Source organism: Salmo salar, chromosome ssa21 (genome assembly GCF_905237065.1).
Source record: "Salmo salar chromosome ssa21, Ssal_v3.1, whole genome shotgun sequence".
In the NCBI taxonomy this organism is placed as follows: domain Eukaryota; kingdom Metazoa; phylum Chordata; class Actinopteri; order Salmoniformes; family Salmonidae; genus Salmo; species Salmo salar.
Genome location: NC_059462.1, coordinates 29387639 through 29413627, shown reverse-complemented (window position 1 = coordinate 29413627; position 25989 = coordinate 29387639). Strand labels below are relative to the sequence as shown.

The following is a 25989-nucleotide window of genomic DNA, read 5'->3' as shown; positions in this document are numbered from 1 at the left end:
GCAGGCTCCTCGTGGAGTGCAATGTAAAGCAGGTGGTTAGAGCGTTGGACTAATTAACCGTAAGGTTGCAAGATTGAATCCCCGAGCTGACAAGGTAAAAATCTGTCGTTCTGCCCCTGAACAAGGCAGTTAACCCACCGTTCCTAGGCTGTCATTGAAAATAAGAATGTTTTCTTAACTGACTTGCCTAGTTAAATAAGGGTCTAAAAAAAAATATACAGATTTCCGATTGTTATGAAAACTTGAAATCGGCCCTAATTAATCACCCATTCCGATTAATCGGTCGACTTCTAGTCTCTACCTGGGGTTCCAATTGCCTATGAAATCAAACACTTTACTTTGCATGGGGTGCTTGGCCATTTTTTTAAAATCCATAATATAAAAAAACATGGTCTGCACAGCCATATGCGCTACACATGTTTTATTGGTTGACAATGTTTTGATCCAAATATATTTTGGTCAGGGCTTTTACCAATGTCAGTGATGTATATGGAGACCTATTGTAATTTCTGTGCAGAAGTGCTGAAAACTTAAAAAAGCAGGACATTCATCGCTCATCAGCACTGCATGATGTAATGTAGGCCTACAGCGACACGATAGTTGATTCAGAATAAAATGGATTCAGTAAGTGAACACTGAACAGAGATGGCACCACAAATCAGAGACGAATGGGAAACAAAATGTATAGCTGTTTTCAAAAGAAGGAATGCTGTACTCAAAAGCAGAGCAGGCTTTTTGTCTATGTTCCTCAGATGTCTAGAAATACAACATGGCCCTGGTCACCTGCTCTGCCTTCTCAGCTGGCACAAGCCAGAATACATCCCTGTAGCTCAGTTGGTAGAGCATGGTGTTTGCAACGCATGGTGTTCGCAACGCCAGGGTTGTGGGTTCGATTCCCACGGGGGGCCAGTACAGAAAAATTGAAATGAAATGTATGCATTCACTACTGTAAGTCGCTCTGGATAAGAGCGTCTGCTAAATGACGTAAATGTAAATGTAAATCTGGGTGAATCTGTGTTTACATGACTTTACCAGTGACACAGAGAAAGCTGTGAGGTCACCTCTGCGTTCAGACACACAGAGCAACTCTTTGGCTTATTTTTTCTCCAAGCCGTTTTAGTGAATATCCGGATCTGGAAAGCATTCATCGACCGGAGTCTTTAACAGTTCCTCGGCAGCACTGCATAATATTGAAACTGCTGAGGAATGCCACTGAGTCGTTGGGATGAAGTCCTGACCTATAATTATTCCCCATTGGTCCATGACATGCTGAGGTCAGGCCTGGACAGCTGGTGCAACATCCCACAGAGCCCCGCTGGTGCTGCAGAGATGCTGTCACTGAGCAAAATTAGCCCCTCCACAGATCTCTTTCTGTTGCCACTGACGGATGGGCAAGAAAAGGTGTAAAAAAAAAAAAAACGGGCCTGTGATTTAGGAGCAGGCTGGAGTCATGCCAATCTGTATAAATGATCTTCAGGGTTTTATTTACAGAGTCACTGGCACTGATATATTATTTTGACATGTTTGATTGATCTTTTGGGGTATATTTAGTGCCATTAGATTTGTATTACACATGTAATAACATCTAAAACTATGTACATTTTTTACATATGTACATTCATCACGTTATAGAGCACAACATTAAAATCAAAATACAGTAGGTATAGTACTACAGAAGAGAAATCCATTCCCTGCTGCAGCCTGCCTTTTAAGGTGAAATCTTCAAGTTTTCCTGTTCCAAACTAGGGCTGACTATGAAATGTAAGCTGTAGGTAAAACATGTCTATGTTACCTACATTTCTGTCTATTCATTTGGTCTTTGTTTGGTACAATTATGAGATTTGTCACGCTTGCATCCTATTCATTAGTAACATTTCTTTATGATGTTATTACAATTAGCAGTAGGGCAATTCCACGGTAGGGCAAATCTCCTTCAGTTTTTTACTTTGTTACCAAACTTTCTATCTGCATTGTTCTTCAAGTAAATGTATTTCCGTCAAATGGAAATCAGTGGAAATTGTTTTGCTTAACTTTGCAATCATTGGTTTTTATTTGACATATACATTTTAAAGTGCAAAATCAGCGTCTCACTGTCACACTGTTAACGTGGAATTGCTGTTAAGTCTCTGCTCTAGACTTCCCAATGCACCATGAATGTTTTTGAAACTGGCTGACCATTATCCTTGACACCTAACACACAACACTCACTGGTACTGGATGGCAAATTAAATCCTTAAATGAGAAGTTCTTTCCCGAGGTCTCACTGGGAATTTCCACTGGATTTCATTGTTTGAGAATACTTAGAACTTGACATTGAACTTATGCAGACTTTCTGGTTCACAGACCCTTAAAGTTTGGCTAGTCAGTCATTCCTGGTGCAGTGTCTTATTGTAAGGAACAAAGCACTGATTCATGTATAACGGTGACCTTTCATTTTTAACATATGTCTGGTAATGGAAATTCAGACTCATTGACTTTATTGAGAAGGTTTCCTTTCTCTACTTTTGGAATTTCCCAACTATTCATAATCGCAGACAAACTTCAATGGGGATTTGAGTGAATCAATGAAACACTTGCACCCAAGCCTTCATACCTAGAACAATAGCACAATTTTAGTTCAGGGAAATTCCATGGTAACAGAATGATGCTGAGACTCAGATTTTTCACTTTAAAATGTATGTCAAACAAAATCATTGATTTTTGTTTAGCATACATTTTAAAGTGAAAAATCTGAGAATCAGCATCATTCTGTTACCATGGAATTAACCCCACCAGCGAATTAATCAAATGGTCAATTTGTCTGGGCGATCATTTATCTTACATTTAATGTCCAAGTGAAACCATAATTGAAGATAATAGCCTTGTGGTTTTTTGGAGCTCAGGAAATGGACACTTGAGCCAGGCATTTAGCCCATTGGAACTTCTCAAGATGACAGGGAGACACTCTGTCTTTAGCCGGCACAATTAGGACCAAATGTTTGGCTTCATGGAACCCAGAAGGTGGCACTTCCACAGCAATTAGGGGGAATTGGAGGTGTCTGCAGTCTACACAAGAGTGCTGACATCAGTTCCTGTGTGAGTGACCTCTGGGATGTCTGTGAGATCAAACGCAGGCTGATAAGAGTTGAGGTCACAGTGCTCTGCTGAACGACACTGAAACTGACCAGAGATCTGCCTCCACCCCTCTCTGACCTTGCTTCCTTAGGTTACACGTAGGGGAGTATTACTCCATTCAAAGACTCTCAACTGAGTTTTGATACATTTCCCATGGTAATTGGCTTCTAATAAAGAAATTAGTAAGTTTTGTGGTGAAACTGATTCAGAGCATTCTTTCTGTTTTTCAGAAGTTCTTATGAATTATTGTGTAAATAGCTACTGTACTGGACTGAATTCTGATGTGTTTAGCATTTCATTGATCATTCTTGAATTGAAAATTGTAACTCATAATCTGCTCTCTATTTTCATTACAGAATAATGGATCCTTGGTTTGGTGTCAGAATCACAAACAGTGCTCAAAGGTATGTAACAAGTATTGTCTGCATGTGCTTTCAATGAAATAACAAACTTACAAAGCAAGTTTGAGGTGAACAATTTGAAACCAGGATAGGCGTTACGTGAACACACTTCACCTTTTCATCAGTCAAGTTGTTCTAGGGTTATTGAGATTCCACCACCCATCTCTGTCACCACTAAACCCCTGTTCATTACAATTACAGTAGTCCATTTTATCCAGCTTTTCCTGAAGGTCTTGTTTGGTTTTCGTGCCCTGTCCCAAAGACAGTTGGTACAGAGATGGTGTTGACAGGTCCTCTGAAAGGATGGTGCTGACACGTCCTCTCAGCTTCTCTGGGAGCTGTTGACAAGCCCCTCACTGTGGTGCTGAGCCCACTGAGCAGACAGTAGACTGAGGACAGGCTCAGCCCAGGGCATTCTGGGACGACAACCAGGACGGAGGATGATGATGATGATGACACAACAGTGGGGATCAAAGACCTGGGGCAACTTTGAACCCTATTCACTAAATAGTGGACTACCTTTCAGCTTGTCCCTATGTGACTCTGGCCAAGATTAGGTTACTGCAAATAGGGTGTCATTTGGGCCAGTAACTGATACCCTATCTCTGTCAAAGACTCTTCTGTTCACATCAACCAGGATAGCAGCAACCAGCCAACACGTTGGTCCTGATGATGTCATAGTCTGAGGACTAAATTCCACCCAGGATGTAAATAGTCTAGCCGAGTGTTGTCATTCACACTTCTACGGATGCTTACAGTTTTCTCTTTCACAAGAGCGCGTCTCTGTTTGTTTTTCATCTCTCCCGTGTTTTCCTTTGCATTATAAAAACGTTGTCTTAATAGCTTATGGGAAGCGTGCTATTGCGGAGGCGATGACAAATTGGATCTCATCCTTGTCTGTACTGGCTACTTACTCGTATGGCTTGTTCATGCAGCACAGGTAGAGAAAACAATTACTCTCCTGAGTCATTGTTTGCGTTTCTTACACTGTTTTGAGGTTTTATTATAAATCATATATTTGGAAATGTCCAAGGACACCCAGTTTATTTGTTAGAACCTGTATACTGAACATTTGGGCCCAATCAGTGTTCAATGATTTATTAATGATGATTTGTCTAGGGTTGGGCTATATCAACTTTAGATACAAAAAATATGTGTAGCCTAGGCCTTTCTGTGTGTGCCAAAGAGCGGAGTGAGTGACACGCTGTCAATCATCATAGGGTGCAGAGCAAGCAACTCTGCTGTCCCCAGAACTGGATAATGATAATACCAGTTTCATATCTTATTAGGCCTAGGGTACTATGTGTTGTAGGTAGCATATTGCTAGAATAATATGCCTATAGGCTACGTATCGTTTCTTTCAGAACTTAGGTCACAGCTCTCTTGACTTCTCATTAGATTTTTTCATCTTGACATTGTTTGCTCAATTTGACTTCTTGTGGCCTGAAATATTTGTCATTCAAAATAAAGCTGTGATTGAGAATAGCATAGACTCTGACTTTCATAATTGTTCCCATTTAAAAGCTGCAACTTGAGGACATTAAACACGTTATTGGAATGTTTGGGAAATACTCTTAAACTTCCTTAAATAGCCTAGAACTCCATTAGATTCATTCGTTGTTTGATCATGAATAGTGTGGCGGGAGAAATCCAGTATGCGTTAAACTGACAGTGTCTTAATAGTCATATTGATATCAAATTGAGAGAAAATAGAACATTTGGCTTCTATAACAAGAAGACACCAGAGCGTCTACTGTAAAAATGAACTTCGGCTTTTGACCCAGATCATTCGAGAGAGAGAAAAAAACGAAAACACATTTTCTGACTGGACATTTTGTGCTTCTTTGGTAAAACTCTAAGCTCTGTCTACATTGTTCTCTTGAATTCTGTAAATATAACACATTTATTGTAATAGTCTATAGCAAATAGGAATATGGGCAGTTTATTCAGATTGTCATCCATGCACTGCGGTGCTGTGTGCTTCCTGACTCGGCTCATTACTGTGTGCCAGCAGTCAAGTTGAAATAGGTTAGGTATCATCTGTCACATCATGACGTCATCGCCATCAACGATGGCTGTCAATCATCCTCGATAGACGATACTATCGTAATATTGCCCAACACTAATTTGGGCTCCCTTTTTTAATATAAATGACAACATGGATAATATGAAACAGTGAAATGTGGAACTACTGAGCACTCTTTACTGACTTCGCAGTATTGCATTTGTTATGAAGATTCATTACAATCAACATCTTGGATTCACATGCAAACAATCCCCTTTTATTTGAGATCTAAATATTTATATATTCCTTTGATATTTAAATCAAATCCATGCGGATTGTGATTAATTGAAAAAGGTTTGGGGAACGTCAGTTATTCAGGTCCTCATACAGGCTGGTGTGTGTGTATGTTTGTAATATATGTATGTAGTATGTGTACAGTACCAGTCAAAAGTTTGGACACACCTACTCATTCCAGGGTTTTTCTTTATTTTACTATTTTCTACATTGTAGAATAATAGTGAAGACATCAAAACTATGAAATAACAGATATATAACACATATGGAATCAAGTGTTAAACAAATCAAAATATTTTTTTTAGTAGCCACCCTTTGACTTGATGACAGCTTTGCACACTCTTGTTCTCTCAACCAGCTTCATGAGGAATGCTTTTCCAACAGTCTTGATGGAGTTCCCACATGCTGAGCACTTGTTGGAAGCTTTTCCTTCACTCTCTGCGGTCCAACTCATCCTAAACATCTCAATTGGGTTGAGATGGGATGATTGTGGAGGTCAGGTCATCTGATGCAGCACTCCATCACTCTCCTTCGTCAAATAGCCCTTACACAGCCTGGAGGTGTGTTGGGTCATTGTCCTGTTGAAAAACAAATGATAGTCCCACTAAGCACAAACCAGATGGGATGGCGTATCGTTGCAGAATGCTGTGGTAGCCATGCTGGTTAAGTGTGCCTTGAATTCTAAATAAATCACTGAGTGTCACCAGCAAAGCACCATCACACCACCACCTCCATGCTTCACAGTGGGAACCACACATGTGAAGACCATCCATTCACCTACTCTGCGTCTCGCAAAGACTTGGCGGTTAGAACCAAAAATCGCAAATTTGGACTCAGACCAAAGGACAGATTCCCACCGGTCTGTCCATTGCTCGTGTTTCTTGGCCCAAGCAAATTTCTTCTTATTATTGGTGTCCTTTAGTAGTGGTTTCTTTGCAGCAATTCGACCATGAAGGCCTGATTCACGCAGTCTCCTCTGAACAGTTGATGTTGAGATGTCTGTTGCTTGAACTCTGTGAAGCATTTATTTGGGCTGCAATTTCTGAGGCTGGTAACTCTAATGAACTTATCCTCTGCAGCTGAGGTAAATCTGGGTCTTCCTTTCCTGTGGCGGTCCTCATGAGAACCAGTTTCATCACAGCGCTTGATGGTTTTTGTGACAGCACTTGAAGAAACTTTCAAAGTTCTTCACATTTTCCTTATTGACTGACCTTCATGTCTTAAAGTAATGATGGACTGTCATTTCTCTTTGCTTATTTGAGCTGTTCTTGCCTAGATATGGACTTGGTCTTTTACCAAATATGGCTATCTTCTGTATACCCCCCCTACCTTGTCACAACACAACTGATTGGCTCAAACACATTAAGAAGGAAAGAAATTCCACAAATTAACTTACAAGGCAAACATTGAAATTCATTCCAGGTGACTTCCTCATGACGCTGGATGAGAGAATGCCAAGAGCGTGCAAAGCTGTCAAGGCAAAGGGTGACTACATTAAAGAATCTCAAATATACAATATATTTTAGCACTTTTTTGGTTACTACATGATTCCATATGTGTTATTTCATAGTTTTGATGTCTTCACTATTATTCTACAATGCAGAAAATGGTACAAATAAAGAAAACCCCTTGAATGAGTAGGTATGTCCAAACTTTTGACTGGTACGTGTGGATACCTATCTATCTATGTGATCATATGCATAGTATCAGTACATTGTACTGTACAGTACGACATTTATACGTGCTTATAAGTAGGATCTGCTAAATGACTAAAATGTCAATTCAAAGTTAATATTTCTGTGCTCCAGAAGATTTCGTTTTGAGGTAATTTGTAATGACCTCGTCGTGGTGTTTTAAAGGATGTCTTTTTTAAAGTAGAGCCTCCATTGTTTTCACTATAATGCAGCTCAACTTGTTTCTTTCCTTTCCATAGTGATGGCCAACATCGGTTCTTGGCACCAGCCATTCCCTTGTCATTCATCATGAGTTTTATGTTTGAAAAGGCTTTTGCTGGCTGCAAGTCCATGCACAGCATACTGTTTTCATAATCAACCGGCTACATGGCTGAATCTCTGAAAATGCCAGAGATTCTTTAATGGACGTCTTGTTCTCTTGACAAGCATGTGACTTTGCACTCATTTACCCTCTCTTTGTGTGTGTGCGCGTGATGTGTTACATATCAGTTTGCACTTGTTTAGCCTGTACTTTCAGACAGGATTTATTAGAGTGTGAACATGATGTAGCATCTTACAAAGTAATATTCAAAGTTCACCATCATAATACTGAACTCCAATTTGTTGATGAGAGACCTGTATCCCACTGGTTTATTTTAGAACTGAGCAAATAAGAGTTCAGATATTCAAACAATGACTAGAACCCTAAAGTTCTGTCTTGTTTGATGAGCATACATGCACACACACACTTCATATCGACATAATTGAGTGGAGTGTTTACAGAGTCTCTCTCTCTCTCTCTCTCTCTCTCTCTCTCTGAGCCTCTCAAAGCACAGGGGCCATTGTGTCAGCTCAAACAATCACTACAAATGGCCCATGTCGTACAGTGCCTCTGTTTGGATGGCTCTACGGACTCTGATTAGCTTCTCCTCACTTCATGAACAGCTCCGAGTCAAACAGACGGACAAAAGCAGTGACTAAAAAGTCCTCCTCCCCCACCCTGGACCGGTGTTCTGTCCATCCAAGTCCATAGTGGGGGTTCCTTTGTGGACAATGTGTGGTAAAGACTGGTTAATTATTTAGACAAAGATGCTATGACTCTCCGTCTGTCAGCGGTTTAGGAAATCAAAGCCTCCCAGTTTACATCTTAGACGGGGGAACGTCCGGAGTCACTCCCATTGCCTCCCAACTCCCAGCAGCCCCCTTTGTCATGGTGATTAACCCGCCTGCCCGCTTGCCAGGGCAGGGCGTCATTAGCATGCCGTAACACCAGGCCAGCCCTTATTCAGCTAGGGGACACCAGGAGGATGGAGCGGAGCGCAGGCAGCATTTGTATGAGCTATTGTCATTTGGTCTACTCTGCTTTGATAGCTTCCCACTTGAGAGATTTGGATAAGGTACTCATCGAAAGTTTTCAAACTACAGGGCGTTCTCTCTTTTCCTGCTCCTTGTGCTAAGAATGTGTGTGTGTCAGCCAAACAGCTTTCCACATGCAGAGTATGACTGACATTAACGGGGCTGATTTCCCAAAGGCTGTGATCCATGCTCCAAATCAAATGCTAGGATTGACTTGAGACCGCTAAATGCCAGTTTGCAAATAAGCAATGCACTTCATTACCCAAACGTATGCTACGCTCGGTTACACTTGTCTGGAGAGATGTTGGAATATAACATGTTTTTTAACCCGTTTCTCCAATATCCATTTTTTTTTAAATTTGGTGTATGACCAAAGTGTATTTTTCATTTAAGAAGAAAATCATGCTTTGAAATGATGTAATGCCATGTACACTTGTTGACCAGGGAGATGGATTTCTCTGTGAACTAGAATGCTCAGCCCATCACTGAGATGAACAAAAGTAATCCATTAATCTTTAGTCTAACATCCCTTAGCAGTGAACTGAGGACTTCTCCTCTCTGTTTTCCTGGCCCGCCACATCAACAACCCACCAAGGTTTTCAGAGCTTGCCAAGAGAGAAGCTTCGTAAAGCAACATTGTATAAAGGACAGCTTTTTAATGTCAATGAGTCGTGCATGTCCTTCATGGAACTGAAATGCTCCAGGTGTCTCTTTTGACTCAGATTACCCATCATACCCAATGAGCTAGACATCCCTGCATTAAGAACAAACAACATCTGTTTATTCTATTGGATAACACATGTCTCAACCGAACCTTTACATTTTGTGAAGAATGCTTCAGTGCAGTTTGCCTGAATAGCAAGAACTAGAGAGCTATGTATGTCTCTCATTCAAAAGTGTCTTTCAAAGCCCGTCGCACCCCCTTTTCTTACTCACTAGTTTTCTCACGCCAATTTTTTTTTTATCCGACTTCCCCAACAGTAGTGTTTTTCTAGGTCAATCAGTCTAATGGTAGTGTTGGCTCGGTCCTCAATCTGCATTAATCGTCATTAAAAAAGAAAATAATGGCATGCGTTCTGGGAAAATATAGCATTCCTCATTGGCTACAAACTTGAAGTGTGTCATGGCAATTTACTAAGGTCATTTGGCGGCAGGCAGTATATTTTGGAGGCGCAGTGAAAAGATCTGATTTAAGTAGATGCTGTGTAGATGGTTTATGGTCGTGGCATGGCTGGGACTTTGTCTGCTTGGACGCACTTCAAAGCACCTTTTGGTGACAATTACTGTCAAGTGTGTGCTGCAGTGGCGGTCGGTGTCGTTTTAAGATGAGAGAGGACGATTCTTTTTTTATGAGCATGGACATATTTCTATTACAGTATATTGTCATTCCTATTCCATTCACACAGCTCAATGTAACATCGATAGGTTTAGGCTACTACATGATACTAAAATGTTCCCTATAGCCATCATGACGTTGCTACAACCTAGCCTATGAAAAGTTTACAACGTAGGTGCACAGGTCGAGAGACAAATGTGAATAATCAAGGTGACAGACAGTGACACATTCAATACCGCCTTGCACACTCTTGCCTGCATCTAGCTGATCTAGGGTGTAATCATTCATCCAAAAGTTGCAAACGAGAGTTTCTATTGGAACAATGTGGATATGTTTATCCCCATTTTCATTCCGTTTGCTTCTGTTTAAGAAATGTTTTTTCAGCAGAATTGGTGGATTGAATACACCCCTGATCACCCCCTATCATAACTGCTACACACAGCCTACATCGTTGTGACCATATTAGCTAACGTCGTAGTTAACATAGCTACTGGAACTAACACGTTTGTAACCCCGCTACAGTCATGCAGTACAGTCAGCAAGCAGTTTAGTAGTTACACAGGCGGGCCTCGGTGGAAATCAATTAATAAATCCACAAGCTTACCTTGACTTGGACGAGTTCCAGTGTTGGATAGCCATAGCTAACATAGCATCCCTCTCGGTTTGAGCCGGGTGTTTGAGTAGGCTAAACTAGCTAGCTGCATTCACTAACTAATTAAGTTAATGTTAGTGAAAATCCAACAAAATATAACTAGGTCGCTCTCTCGCTCTTCTCCATTTTTAAAAATACATTACTTAATTTGATCAAAACTGTTCAACTATTGTCTTTCTCTCTCTTTGAATCAACTACTCACCACATTTTATGCACTACACTACTAGCTCGCTATAGCTTATGCTTTCAGTACTTGATTCATTCTCTGATCCTTTCAGTTGAGTTGATAAACTGTCAGTTCATGCTGTAAAAGCTCTGATAGATTGGAGGACGTCCTCCGGAAGTTGACATAATTACTGTATAAGTCTATGGAAGGGGGTGAGAACCATAAGCCTCCTAGGTTTTGCATTGAAGTCAAAGTACCCAGAAGAGGATGAAAACTAGCTGTCCTCCGGCTACACCATGGTGTTACCCTATACAGTGCTGTTGAGGCTACTCTAGACCTTCATTGCAAAAAACAAAGTGTTTTAATCAATTATTAGTGACATGTAAATATATATAGGGTAGTTTTGTCTTTGTTTCACTATTACATTTTTTCTGAAATTCAATAAGGAGGATTGTTCTCCCCTTCCTCCTCTGAGGAGCCTCCAGGTGTGCTGTCATATTTCGTCTGACTGAAGACTAAAACAGACCAAATATTGAGATGAACAGTGCATTTGGAAAGTTTTCAGACCCCTTGACTTTTTCCACATTTTGTTACATTACAGCCTTATTATAAAAAAAAATTTTTACCTCATCAATCTACACACATTACCCCATAATGACAAAGCAAACTTTTTTTTAAAACATTTGAGCAAATTTATTACAAATGAACAGATGCCTTATTTACATAAGTATTCAGACCCTTTGCTATGAGACTCGAAAGTAACTTATGTTGCATCCTGTTTCCATTGATCATCCTTGAGATGTTTCTACAACTTGATTGGAGTCCACCTGTGGTAAATTCAATTGAATGGACAGGATTTGGAAAGGCGCATACCTCTGTCTATATAAGGTCCCTCAGTTGACAGTGCACGTCAGAGCAAAAAATCAAGCCGTGAGGCCGAAGGAATTGTCCATAGAGCTCCGAGACAGGATTTTATCAGGGCACAGATTTTGGCATGGGTATCAAAACATTTCGACAGCCTTCAAGGTCCCCAAGAAAACGGTGGCCTCCATCATTCTTAAATGGAAGGAGTTTGGTACCACCAAGACTCTCCCTACAGCTGGCTGCCCGGCCAAACTCTGAAATCGGGGGAGAAGGGCCTTGGTCAGGGAGATGACCAAGAACCCGATGGTCACTCAGAGCTCCAGAGTTCCTCTGTGCAGATAGGAAAACCTACCAGAAGGACAACCATCTCTGCAGCACTCCACCAATCAGGCCTTTATGGTAAAGTGGCCAGACGGAAGCCACTCCTCAGTAAAAGGCCCATGACAGCCCGCTTGGAGTTTGCCAAAAGGCACCTAAAGGACTCTGACCATGAGAAACAAGATTATCTGGTCTGATGAAACCAAGATTGAACTATTTGGCCTGAATGCCAAGCGTCACGTCATGAGGAAACCTGGCACCATCCCTACGGTGAAGCATGGTGGTGGCAGCATCATGCTGTGGGGGGTGTTTTTCAGCGGCAGGGACTGGGAGACTAGTCAGGATCGAGGGGAAAGATGAACGGAGCAAAGTACAAAGAGATCCTTGATGAAAACCTGCCACAGAGTGCTCAGGACCTCAGACTGGGGTGAAGGTTCACCTTCCAACAGGACAACAACCCTAAGCACACAACCTTGGGACAAATCTCTGAATGTCCTTGAGTGGCCCAGCCAGAGCCCGGACTTGAACCCAATCGAACATCTCTGGACAGACCTGAAAATGGCTGTGCAGCAATGCTCCCCATCCAACCTGGCAGAGAAGAATGAAAGAAACTCCCCAAATACAGGTGTGCCAAGTTTGTAGCGTCATACCCAAGACGACTCGAGGCTGTAATCTCTGCCAAAGTTGCTTCAACAAAGTATTGAGAAAAGGGTCTGAATACTTATGTAAATGTGATATTCCACTTTTTACGTTTTTATAAATGTGCAAAAATGACTAAACCTGTTTTTTCTTTGTCATTATGGGGTATTGTGTGATATTTAATTCATTTTAGAATAAGGCTGTAACAAAATGTGGAAAAAGTCAAGGTGTCTGAGTACTTTCCGAATGCACAATTATTATCCCTGGTATTCCTTCACACCGCTTATTTTTCTCATTGGACAGTGGTGGTAGTTCTTTGAGAACACTTTTTATTTAGGTTCATCTCTGTGTGCACATCTTACTGTTTTTATTCCTTCAACTCTCCCCCTGCACTTTTATATTTGAATGGTGTTTGAGTCTGAGGCCTGTGTGTGTGGCGGAGGAGGAGTGTGAAGCAAGGCTGGTCAGTCCTAGCAGGAAGGATCTGGACATGGCTGTTAAGTTTCATTGACTGAGGGGGGTTGCTACATTGCCTGCTATCTGTGGCGCTCATTATTCACAATGTGGGTGGCAGGGAGTGAACTCCCCCCCCACAGAAACACCAGACCATCGACGCTGGAGACGCATTCTCTCCTCACTGAGGTTAGAGCCCCTAGACTTTCTCTACTGGTGATAGTTCCCTTCTGAACATTCCAATGATTCTGAAGAGGTGAGGACTCAATGGTGAATAGCTGAAGGAAAATGTTGCATTACCATGGGTGTCTCCTCTAAGGCATCGCTTGGAAATGTGAGTCACTAATATAAACAGGTATTTGTTTGTCATTTCAAGAAGCTATTTGGATCACTTCCTGTTCAACCATGCATCAATTTATGTTTTTAATGTGCAGAAAGCATCTTCAAATGCCCCAAATAAAATATTAAACAGAAATAAGGTCATACAGCTACAACGATTTGACACATCTACTTGTCAAATGTCAGGCTTTTTTTTCTTCATGTTCTTGCTTTTCTAGAAGGATCATTGTAATCACAACTGCTTGTCAAATTCTTTTCAAAGAATAATGACCTGTCAAGCCGAGACGACAATCTGCTCTAATCCAAGTTGTTTATTCCCATTCTGCGGACGAGGAGCTCTGTGCAGTTTTCGATCAGCACCCACAAGCTCAGCCCATAGCTTAGTACTCTCCTCTCCTGATGTTGCCATCTCTACTTTGAGAGCTCTTAGATTATAATGATCTCTGAAGGAAAGGTTGGATTGTTAGTTTGTTGTAGTCATCAACAGGAGGGTGTTTTTGACTATGGATATTTTTTTTATTGAATCAATCACGTCATGTTCGAGATGGCCAAATCCTGAAATGAAACTGCACAGATCTTCTGTGACATTCATTTGGGCATCACTGGTATGATGAAGTGCATAGTAATGCTCTGATAATGTGGGCGTTAGTGTGGTCAGTATGTCAGCAGAGGAGTAATTTAGACAGCTAGGATTTCCAAAGGCTCCAAATGTCTCTCTAATCGAGAAATCGACCATTCTGTCCTAAGCTCTCGCTTGATCCCTACAAACACGCAGCAGTGTAAATCCAGTGACCTTCGACCTGGCCCTGTGGCCCTCTGGGTAAAGCCTCCCATGCTCTGAATATTGATATTCTGGCGTTTTTGTGTTCCTCAATATATTCTCATTGGTAGAGATGATACAGATCACATTTTATTTTTGAGGAAGACTACTACCATTTGTGAATGTTAGTGGGGGCTGGTTGAGTGGGATTAGTGGATTTGAAGTGTTTCTTTAACCTCAAACAGGAGATGGCAGTGGAATGTTATCAGGTCAGTCTCACTCCCTCTGAAGACTTTTCATGTTGCAGATATTTCTGACCTAGATAATGAGAGTAGTCTGAAGTCTCCTGGCTCCAAATCCTTCACATTTTCATTTCTAATTCCTCGAGTCCCAGTCCAGACACAATTCCACCGCATAGCGTGTATGGGCCCAGCAGGAGCATGTTTTAACGAAGCCTAAATCCATTTAATCACCCTCTATCTCCCCAATTCACCACTGACTACACTGCCCATAACAGAAATTGTATTTTTCTCTCACTTCTACTCTGTGGAAAATATGATCTGATAATCACAACTTGAAATCTTGCATTGCGAACAAGACCTAAACAAATGACGCTGGGAAAGTGCATTAGCTCGTACTCCCATTCGACGCTACGCTTTCATCCGTCCATCATCAGGCAGGATGATGTGGTGGTTCCCATCATCACTGGTATGGGGGAGAGACTAGAGTACAGTAAATCAGATGGGCCGTTAAGCAGAGTGGCGTGGGACAGCCACAGGGCCCACAGGGTCACAGAGGGCCCAGCTCTTTCCCAGGCCACCGCAGCACATTAAAAGGACAACTAGACATGTTTTTAACCCATCTGACCCCATCTGATTGAGACATCCTATTGAGTCTATTTGTCATGACGTGTCAACCGAGCCCTGAGAAAGGTGATAAGTGAGGCTCACGTTACCGGCCACTGTAATATCCATCGCTTGTCTGGCTGGTGGCGTAATGTAACAACCGTTCCAAAGGACCAGACCTTAATGAGTCACATCAGCTTCGTTGCCCCATCGGTTGTTGTGTTGGTATGCGTGTTTCAGACATATACTAGTGAGTGGGATCTCAGTGGCTGGTTGAATGGCTGTTATGGGTGAAACTTCATTCATGAAGTATTAAGTGTGAACTGCTATTGCATTTCCACAGCAGACAGACAAACCCCCGATCCTAGCTGGGCTGGGTGTTTATTTTAGCTCATAAATAACGCAGGCAACTTCGATTGTGGGGTACATTTATAATGCATGAACTCCTCCCTCTTTTTTTTTTCTCCCTTTCTGGCAACATATTCCTCCAAGGCTCTGTTCCCTTCAACTGCATTTCAATGAATAATTAAAGTGAAACTCAAAGAATGTCTGTGATACCACCTGCTAGGTTGCTCATCGTTTCTCGCTCTCTATTGAAGAACATAACAGCAAGTCTTCAACCATTTAGATTTCAGCCCATTAGCAGCAGCACAGCGCTGTTTTTGTTGGTTTGAAAACATTGGATAAATAATGATATTCACGTTTTAAACTACTCTTTCAAGGCCGTATGCTGTTTAGAGTTGACACGTAATGTAATGAATCGCTAATTGTGTCAAAGAACATTAAAGGTATGTTGACTTACTTGGCATGCATACCTGCAGGTCTTCATTGTTATTACCTTGTTAATTGCGATTGGTGCATGAGCTATAAAAGTATTCCAGGTAATATTTAATTGCTTTATGCCTTGACAGCTTATGACTCCCAGCAAATGGTAGATGAGTAAATCTATTTTAATTCAATCACTTTTTGACAGCTCACCTTTTGATTTGACTGAAACCTTCCATACATATTTGCTTATTGTAGAAATGACCAGGAAGTGACTTTTTAAACCTGAATGCTAAAACCTTCAAGAGATGAAGGTGGTCAGAGTTGATCCATTTTGCATGCCCCACCATAGCATTAGACAGCCATGTCTTCATCACTGGAAAATATAAATGTTTGGGATTTATATCATTTAAAAGCTTACAGATAGGGTTGTCAAACTATTTGATCATTTCTGGTGGGAACAATTATTTTACCCTTTTGAATGTAAATCCCCTATCTGACCTAGATATGAACATATGTTGTAGCTTAGATCCTATTTTATATCATCTCAGGTTTTTGTGTTGTGTACACTATTGGTTGAGACACAACATGCTCTTGAATACAAGGTGGGTGTCATGTTTTGGCTGATAAATGTACTAAAATGTGAATACAATTTTTAAATGTCAACTTTCAAATGGAACAACAAAGATGGTTGGAAGTCCACACATCAGAGAATGTTTACTTGAATGGAAATATCTGTTACATTTTTGTGGTACTAACTAGAAGTTTAAATTTACATTTCAACGGTGTACCAGCTAAATTGCAGTGGTCTGAAGGGATTGATCCGTTCCAAGAATTATATTAATATGATTGAAATTACACCCACCCTCTTCAAAAGCATGGTGTCTCAATCGTTGGAGGGCACGACACAACCTCAGATGATGTGAAGTAGAGTTTAAGATACGCCATATGGTAATATGAAATCCGAGTTTGTGTTTTTAAATAATTGACATTATTATTTTTTTTCAAGAAATAATAAAATAGTTGGACAAGCCTGTCTAAGTTTTTAAATGAAATCAATCCCAACCATTTTTATATTTTCCAGTGAAGAAGACATGGCTGTCTCATGGTATGTTGGGGTATGCTAAATGGCTCAACTTTGAGCACCTCCTATCTCCTGAATGTTTTGGCATTCAGGACCAAAAAGTCATTTTCTGACCACTTCTTCCAAGGGCAAACAATGTTTGGTAAGTTTTGTTAAAAAAAAAAAATTTAAGTGTAAAAGTGATTTGAATTCAAATGTAATTCCCCCGATAGAAAGTGATTGATAAATGAGTTTTGTAAAAGATTTGAGATAAAGACCAAGGGCCTTATGAAAGGAGTTGACGATCTCCATAGCGAGAGAGATGGAAACCAGACGGTTTTTCCTCCCCTAGTCTGTTATGTGACAGACATTGAGAAGAGGCATGTCTGTGTTATCCTTACTCTGTGCTGTGAACTAATGAGAGGGCGTATGGTGACATGAGTCATGTCATCCATGGTAAACATCATAACCAACACAAACCCATGGGATGGCCTTCGAAGTCCAACCAGGACATGAATTGTGATGAAAGGTGCGTGTGTGCGCGTGCGTGCGTGCGCGCGCGCTCGGGAGAGGGATGTAGAACCATGTTTCAAGTTTAAGCACTTCAGTTCATCTGTCTCCTTCTCCAACCTTGAAATATCTAATCCACACAGACTCTAGTGTGGCAGCATTAGAGGTCGACCGATTAATCGGACTGGCCGATTTAATTAGGGGCGATTTTCAAGTTTTCATAACAATCGGTATTTAGGTACACCGATTTGCCGAAATATATAATTGTTTTTTACACCTTTATTTAACTTGGCAAGCTAGTTAAGAACACATTCTTATTTTCAATGACGGCCTAGGAACGGTGGGTTAACTGCCTTGTTCAGGGGCAGAACGACAGATTTTTACCTTGTCAGCTCGGGGATTCAATCTTGCAACCTTACGGTTAACTAGTCCAACACTCTAACCACCTGCTTTACATTGCACTCCACGAGGAGCCTGCCTGTTACGCGAATGCAGTAAGAAGCCAAGGTAAGTTGCTAGCTAGCATTAAACTTATCTTATAAAAAACAATCAATCATAATCACTAACTACACATGGTTGATGATATTACTAGTTTATCTAGCCTATCCTGCATTGCATATAATCGATGCGGTGCGCATTCCCCAAAAAGGACTGTCATTGCTCCAACGTGTACCTAACCATAAACATCAATGTCTTTCTTAAAATCAATACACAAGTATATATTTTTAAACCTGCATATTTAGCTAAAAGAAATCCAGGTTAGCAGGCAATATTAACCACGTGAAATTGTGTCATTTTGCGTTCATTGCACGCAGAGTCGGGGTTTATGCAACAGTTTGGGCCGCCTGGCTCCTGGCGAACTAATTTGCCAGAATTGTACGTAATTATGACATAACATTGAAGGTTGTGCAATGTAACAGGAATATTTAGACTTAGGGATGCCACCCGTTAGATAAAATACGGAACGGTTTCGAGATGATAGTTTCCGTATTTGACCATATTAATGACCTAAGGCTCGTATTTCTGTGTGTTACTATGTTATAATTAAGTCTATGATTTGATAGAGCAGTCTGACTGAGCGATGTTAGGCACCAGCAGGCTCGTAAGCATTCATTTCAAACAGCACTTTCGTGTGTTTTGCCAGCAGCTCTTCGCGCTGTTTATGACTTCAAGCCTATCAACTCCCAAGATTAGGCTGGTGTAACCGATGTGAAATGGCTAGCTAGTTAGCCGGGTGCACGCTAATAGCGTTTCAAACGTCACTCACTCTGAGACTTGGATTAGTTGTTCCCCTTGCTCTACATGGGTAATGTTGCTTCGAGGGTGGCTGTTGTCGATGTGTTCCTAGTTCGAGCCCAGGTAGGAGCGAGGAGAGGGACGGAAGCTATACTGTTACACTGGCCCTACTAAAGTGCCTATAAGAACATCCAATAGTCAAAGGTATATGAAATGCAAATCGTATAGAGAGAAATAGTCCTATAAATCCTATAATAACTACAACCTAAAACTTCTTACCTGGGAATATTGAAGACTCATGTTAAAAGGAACCACCAGCTTTCATATGTTCTCATGTTCTGAGCAAGGCACTTAAACGTTAGCTTTCTTACATGGCACATATTGCACTTTTGCTTTCTTCTCAAACACTTTGTTTGAGGCTAAATTGATTTTATTGATGTATTATATTAAGTTAAAATAAGTGTTCATTCAGTATTGTTGTAATTGTCATTATTACAAAAACAAACAAAAAAATTGTCAGATTAATCGGTATCGGCTTTTTTGGTCCTCCAATAATCGGTATCGGCGTCGAAAAATCATAATCGGTCGACCTCTAGGCAGCATGCCTCAATTGCTTTTCCAAACCAGCAACTGTGTTGGTTTATTGTAAGCACAGAGAGAGAGACAGACAGACAACCGGAGCGTCCTATGCACGACCACAACTCATCTTACTCAGTCCACTGAAAGAACAATGTTGAAGGTACACTGAACTTTATTGTTTATTAATCACTGTACAATCACTCCACACGATTTATTCTCCACATTTTTACAATCCTACGAAAGTTAAGGACAAGTGAATGACACATTGGAAAGCCTTTAGAACATACAATTTTCTACTTATTCACTTCACAACCCAACACTCGCTGAAATATGTTTAAACTGTTCTGATTTGTTGACCTTGGCTTGTTTTGATACAGCCAGTGTGCATCAGCCGACAGGCAACTCTTCACCAGATGTACAACTTTTAATTCTTTAATTTCAAATATGTCACAGAATGCATTTTTTAAAATGTTTTCTTGGACATGGTAGAAAACAAACACTTGACTTGAATATTGAATACTGGGGAGCCAGGCCCAGTGAAGCTAAATTTGTTTTTCCCCACAAAGGGGTTTTATTACAGAAGGGATACTCCTCAGCACTCCCCCCAGCCCCCCTCAGAAGATCCTGCAGGTGAAGAAGCCGGGTGTGGAGGTCCTGGGCTGGCGTGGTTACACGTGGTCTGCGGTTGTGAGGCCGGTTAGATGTACTGCCAAATTGTCTAAAAAGATATTGGAGGCAACTTATAGTAGAGAAATGAGCATTCAGTTCTCTGGAACAGCTCAGTTGGACTATCCTGCAGTCAGCATGCCAATTGCATGCTCCCTCAAAATGTAAGACATCTGTGGCATTGTGGATGGTGGATAGATTATCTTGGCAAAGGAGAAATGCTCACTAACAGGGATGTAAACAAATTTGTGCACAAACCTTTAGAGAAAATAGCTTTTTGTGTGTATGGAACATTTCTGGGATCTTTTATTTCAGCTCATGAAACATGGGACCAATACTTTACATGTTGCTTTTATATTTTTTTTGTTCAGTGTAAATCAAGCTGACTTTGAATTATCTAATGCAGTTTGAAATGGGCCTTCTGCCATGAATAAGAATGAGGAGGGATGTAGGGAACCATTAAGAGTAATGGTGCTCATAGCAAGGGAATGATGGAGGGAGAGGGGGGGAGAAAGATTAAAAAGAGAGCACTTTAACCACCACCAGAGTAGGTCCTGGTGGCCAGTGGTAGCTTCTGTGTGGGTCGATTAATATGAGCGGGGCGTCTAGCAAGCGCCGCTGGAGTAATTGAGTCTGGTGCTGTGCGTGAAAAGCGCCAGGGCAGCAGAATAGATCGGAGGTGATATTTACAGCGTGTGATCAACAGAGAGCCCCTCCCTATTACTCTCTCCCAGAGGAGTCTGGTCACTCCTGCTGCAGCTCTGCACACTCCCAGGGACTCCAGACATGCCTTGTAAATATCCCCACCGCCTCGCCAAGCTGACACTAAACTTCAGGACCATGATCGACAGTTTCTACTGGCCCCAGCCATCTTTTACTTTATGGGATAGATGGGGGGGAACTTATACAATGGATTGGGAGGCCTGTTATGTATGCATAGTGGCAAGGTGACTTCATAGTCAACTTCATATTTGAAGGGATGTATGGAAAGCTCTCACATTTGGTTATTCATGTGTAGAAACATTATGTTGTATCTGTATCCATTGGATGCAGTGATCACAATATATTGGCTATATCTAGGAGAACCAAGGTTCCAAAAGCTGGGCCTAAAATAGTGTATAAGAGATCATCAAAAGCTTTTTCTGTGACTATTATGTGAATGGTGTAAAACATATTTGTTGCTCTGATGTGATTAATAAGGAGCATCCAGATGCTGCACTTGATGAATTTATGAAATTGCTGCTTTCAATTATTGATAAATATGCATATGTTAAGAAACTGACTTATGGCTCCATGGATTGATGAGGAATTGAAAAACTCTATGGTTGAAAGAGATGGGGCAAAAGGAGTGGCTAATAAGTCTGAATGCACATCTGACTTACTGCAAATTGAGAAATGAAGAGACTAAACTCAGCAATAATAATAAGAAACTGTATTATGAAGCCAAGAACAATGAGCAAAAAACTTCAGCATACTTTAAATGAAATTATGGGCAGAAAGACATTCAACTTCATCTTTTGATGAATCCGATAGCTTACTCATCACAAAACCATTTGATGTTGCCAATTATTTTAATGATTACTTCATTGGCAAAGTGAGCAAACTGAAGCGGGAAATGCCAACAATGAACAGTGAGCCGTCATATTCATGCATTAAAAAAAAAATTATAATGAAAGAAAAGCATTGTAAGTTAGAATTTTGCGAAGTTAGTGTGGGACAGGTGGAAAGATTGATAACAATCACAAATGACAAACCTGGCATTGACAACTTAGGAGTGGCCATCCACAGTAGACTTCCATCTATCTGTCATATCTTTTAATCTGAGTCTAGAGGAAGGTTTTTGTCCTCAGGCCTGGAGGGAAGCCAAAGTCTTTCCGTTACCCAAGAGTGCTAAAGCGGACTTCACTGGTTCTAACCGCAGACCAATCAGCTTGCTGTCAGCTCTTAGCAAACTGTTGGGAAAAAATGGTGTTTGACCAAATACAATGCTATTTCTCTGTAAACAAGTTGACAACAGACTTTCAGCACGCTTATAGAGAAGGACACTCAACATGTACTACACACACGACTGATGATTGGTTGAAAGTGATAAGATTGTGGGAGTTTTCAGTGCAGCCTTTGATATTATTGACCATAACCTGTTGTTGAGAACTTGTGTTATGGCTTTTCAACTTCTGCAATATTGTGGATTCAGAGCTATCTAATATAACTCAAAGGGTTTTCTTTAATGGAAGAATCTCTGTCAAACATGTAGGGTGTGGTGTACCGCAGAGAAGTTCTCTAGGCCCTCTACTTTTTTCTATTTTTACCAATGGCATGCTACTGGCATTAAACGAAGCCTGTGTGTCCATGTATGCTGATGATCCAACCATATACACGTCAGCAACCATAGCTAATGAAGTCATTTGAAATCGTTAACAAGGATTTGCAGTCAGTTTTGGAATAGGTGGCCAGTAATATACTGGTCCTGAACATCTCTAAAACTAAGAGCATTGTATTTGGTACACATCATTCCCCAAGCTCTAGACCTCAGCTGAATCTCTGGTAATGAATGGTGTGGCTGTTGAACAAGTTGAGGAGACTAAATTACTTGGCGTTACCTTAGATTGTAAACTGTCATGGTCAAAACATGTAGATTCAATGGTTTAAAGATGGGGAGAGGTCTGTCCATAATAGAGCTTTTTGACACCACACTCCACAAAGCAAGTTTTGCAAGCTCTAGTTTTGTCTTGTCTTGATTATTGTCCAGCCATGTGGTCAAGTGCTTCTAAGAAAGCCCTAGTTAAGCTGCAGCTGGCCTAGAACGGAGTGGCACATCTTGCTCTTCATTGTAATCAGAAGGCTAATTTGTATACTAGGCATGCCCATCTCTCTTGCCTAAGAGTTGATGAGAGACTGACTGCATCACTTCTTTTTATCAGAAACTATGTGTTGAAAATTCCAAATTGTTTGCATAGTCAACTTACGCACAGCTCTGACACACACACTTACGCCACCAGGAGTCTTTTCATAGTTCCCAAATCCAGATCAAATTCAAGAAAGTGTACAGTATTATATAGAGCCATTATTGCATGGAACTCCCTTCCATCTCATCTTGCTCAAATGAACAGCAAACCTGGTTAAAAAAAAAACAGATAAAGCAACACCTCACGGCACAGCGCCACTCCCGTATCTGACCTAGATATTTTGTGTGATATGTAGGCTATGTGTGCTGCTTTTAAATGTGTATATACAGTGTATTCAGAAAGTAGTCAGACCCTTGACTTTTTCCACATTTTGGTATGTTACAGCCTTATTCTAAAATGGATAAAATACTTTTCCCCCTCATCAATCTATACACAATAGCCCATAATGACAAAGCAAAAACAGATTTTTACAAAACAATAAAAGAAATACCTTATTTACATACGTTTTCAGACCCTTTGCTATGAGACTTGAAATGGAGCTCAGGCGAATGTTTCTACAACTTGATTGGAGTCCACCTGTGGTAAATTCTATTGAAATGGAAAAAAATTTGGAAGGCACAAACCCGTCTATATAAGGTCCCACAGTTGACAGTGCATGTCAGAGCAAAAACCAAGCCATGAGGTTGAAGGAATTCTCCGTAGAGTTCCGAGACAGGATTGTGTTGAGGCACAGATCTGGGGAAGGGTACCAAAACATTTCTGCAGCATTGAAAGTCCCCAAGAACACAGTGGCCTTCATTCTTAAATGGAAGAAGTTTGGAACCACCAAGACTCTTCCTAGAGCGTGGGAGAAGGGCCTTGATCAGGGAGGTGACCAAGAACCCGACGGTCACTCTGACAGAGCTCCAGAGTTACTCTGTGGAGATGGGAAAACCTTCCAGAAGGACAACCATCTCTGCAGCACTCCACCATTCAGGCCTTTATAAAAGGAGGCCCAAACTGAAGCCATACCTCAGTAAAAGGCATATGACAGCCCGCTTGAAGTTTGCCAAAAGGCAACTAAAGGACTCTGACCATGAGAAACAAGATGCTCTGGTCTGATGAAACCAAGATTGAACTATTTGGCCTGAATGCCAAGCGTCACTTCTGGAGGAACCCTGGCACCATCCCTACTGTGAAGCATGGTGGTAGCAGCATCATGCTGTGGGGATGTTTTTCAGCTGCAGAGACTGGGAGACTAGTCAGGATTGAGGGAAAGATGAACAGAGCAGAGTGCAGGGAGATCCTTGATGAAAACCTGCTCCAGAGTGCTCAGGACCTCAGACTGGGGCGCAGACCTTCCAACAGGACAACAACCCTAAGCACACAGCCAAGACAACACAGGAGTGGCTTCGGGACAAGTATCTGAATGTCCTTGAGTGGCCAGACAGAGCCCGGACTTGAACCCGATCGAACATCTCTGGAGAGACCTGAAAATAGCTGTGCAGCGACATTCCCCATCCAACCTGACAGAGCTTGAGGGGATCTGCACAGAAGAATGGGAGAATACACGTATGCCAGAAAGACTCAAGGCTGTGAACACTGCCAAAGGTGTTTCAACACAGTACTTTTTTTAAATATTGAAATATTTTTTACATTTGAATAAATGTTCTACAATTCTACAAACCAGTTTTTTCTTTGCCCATTATTGGGGTATTGTGTGTAGATTGATGGGGAAAAAAACAATTTAATCAATTTTAGAATGAGGCTGTAACATGACAATGTGGGAAAAAGTCAAGGTGTCTGAATACTTTCAGAATGCACTGTAGATCTGTCCTTGAGCTGTTCTTGTCTATTAATGTTCTGTCATGATTCATGTTCTGTGTGGATCCCAGGAAAAGTAGCTGCGGCTTTCACAACTAATGGGGATCCTAATAAAATAGCAAATTATTTGATGGATCGCAGTATGGTAACGAAATGAAGGAATCAATCATAGCTTGTCGTCGGCAAACCACTCATCTCTCCTAAACCCGCCCTATGATTGTACAAATATGCTCAGGCGGTATGGGAAAATGTCTCCTATACGTAATACATTAGTATGAATGATGTTCATGCCTTTTGTTATGTCTGCAGTGCATATTGTGAAGCCCGAGGCGATCTCGACTGGTAGCGGTTCACGCTTCATTAACTGAAGCAAAACACTTTCTGTGACATTTTATACAATACATTTTGTCAGAGTTTGTTTTTTCAGCTGTCCCCGTTGGGAAGTGAGTCTTTTTTACGATGGACCGAGAACCAGCGCACACCTACCCCAGCCGCCTGGGGAAGTGGAAGTTCTAAGATGCGTGCGCACACACACATAGCCGAGTTGTCCCTCTCCCCCTTCGCCGTGACAAAGTGAGGACGGTGCTGTCGCATTGGCAGCCATTCAGTCCCTGACTCTCACATCGGCCCCACAGAAAGCCTTTCAGGGCTTCACAGTGCAACAACTGCTGTGTTTTATTACAGCGTGAAATGGGGAGTGAAAGGGCTCCAAGGCTGGCCCTACTTACCCATGCAGAATGTGTCACTTTTTTGGAAGGACGATAAGGACACAAAGGGAGAGTCGGGAGCACAAATGCTTTTGTTGGGAAACTGCTACAGCCAACTGCTTTAGTGGAGCTCTGGCGTCAACCAATAGCCAAAGTACTTGTATACATCTGGGAGTGAGAACGGTTCAATTCAACATCATTTAGTGTACTAACGTGCATGTTTACGCATCATAGAACATTTTCATGTGGTGTTGTTATTCCAACATATGTTAGCCTGGATGCCAGTCTTAGACTTTAGCTTCAACACCATCTCAGGCTGGCACCCAGGTTAACTAGACAGATGCAGCATGTCTATCCCAATTACCCGCCTTCCCTTCCATGTTGTCTCTGCCAAGCTGAGATCTCCTACACTGAACAAAAATATAAATGCAACATGCAACAATTTCAAAGATTTTACAGCGTTACAGTTCATATAAGGAGAACAGTCCATTGAAATGAATGAATTAGACCCTCATTTATGGATTTCACTTGACTGGGAA

The 25989-nt window shown here is 41.3% G+C and overlaps 1 protein-coding gene across 1 annotated transcript in view; it reads left to right on the top strand.

Moving 5' to 3' along the window:
- anos1 (anosmin 1) overlaps positions 1–25989 on the top strand; it is a 55227-nt gene that overhangs the window by 5721 nt on the left and 23517 nt on the right. The window contains exon 2 of the mRNA XM_014164844.2: positions 3471–3518. Within this exon, the coding sequence (XP_014020319.1) occupies positions 3471–3518 (48 nt within the window). The remainder of the gene's footprint in view (positions 1–3470; positions 3519–25989) is intronic.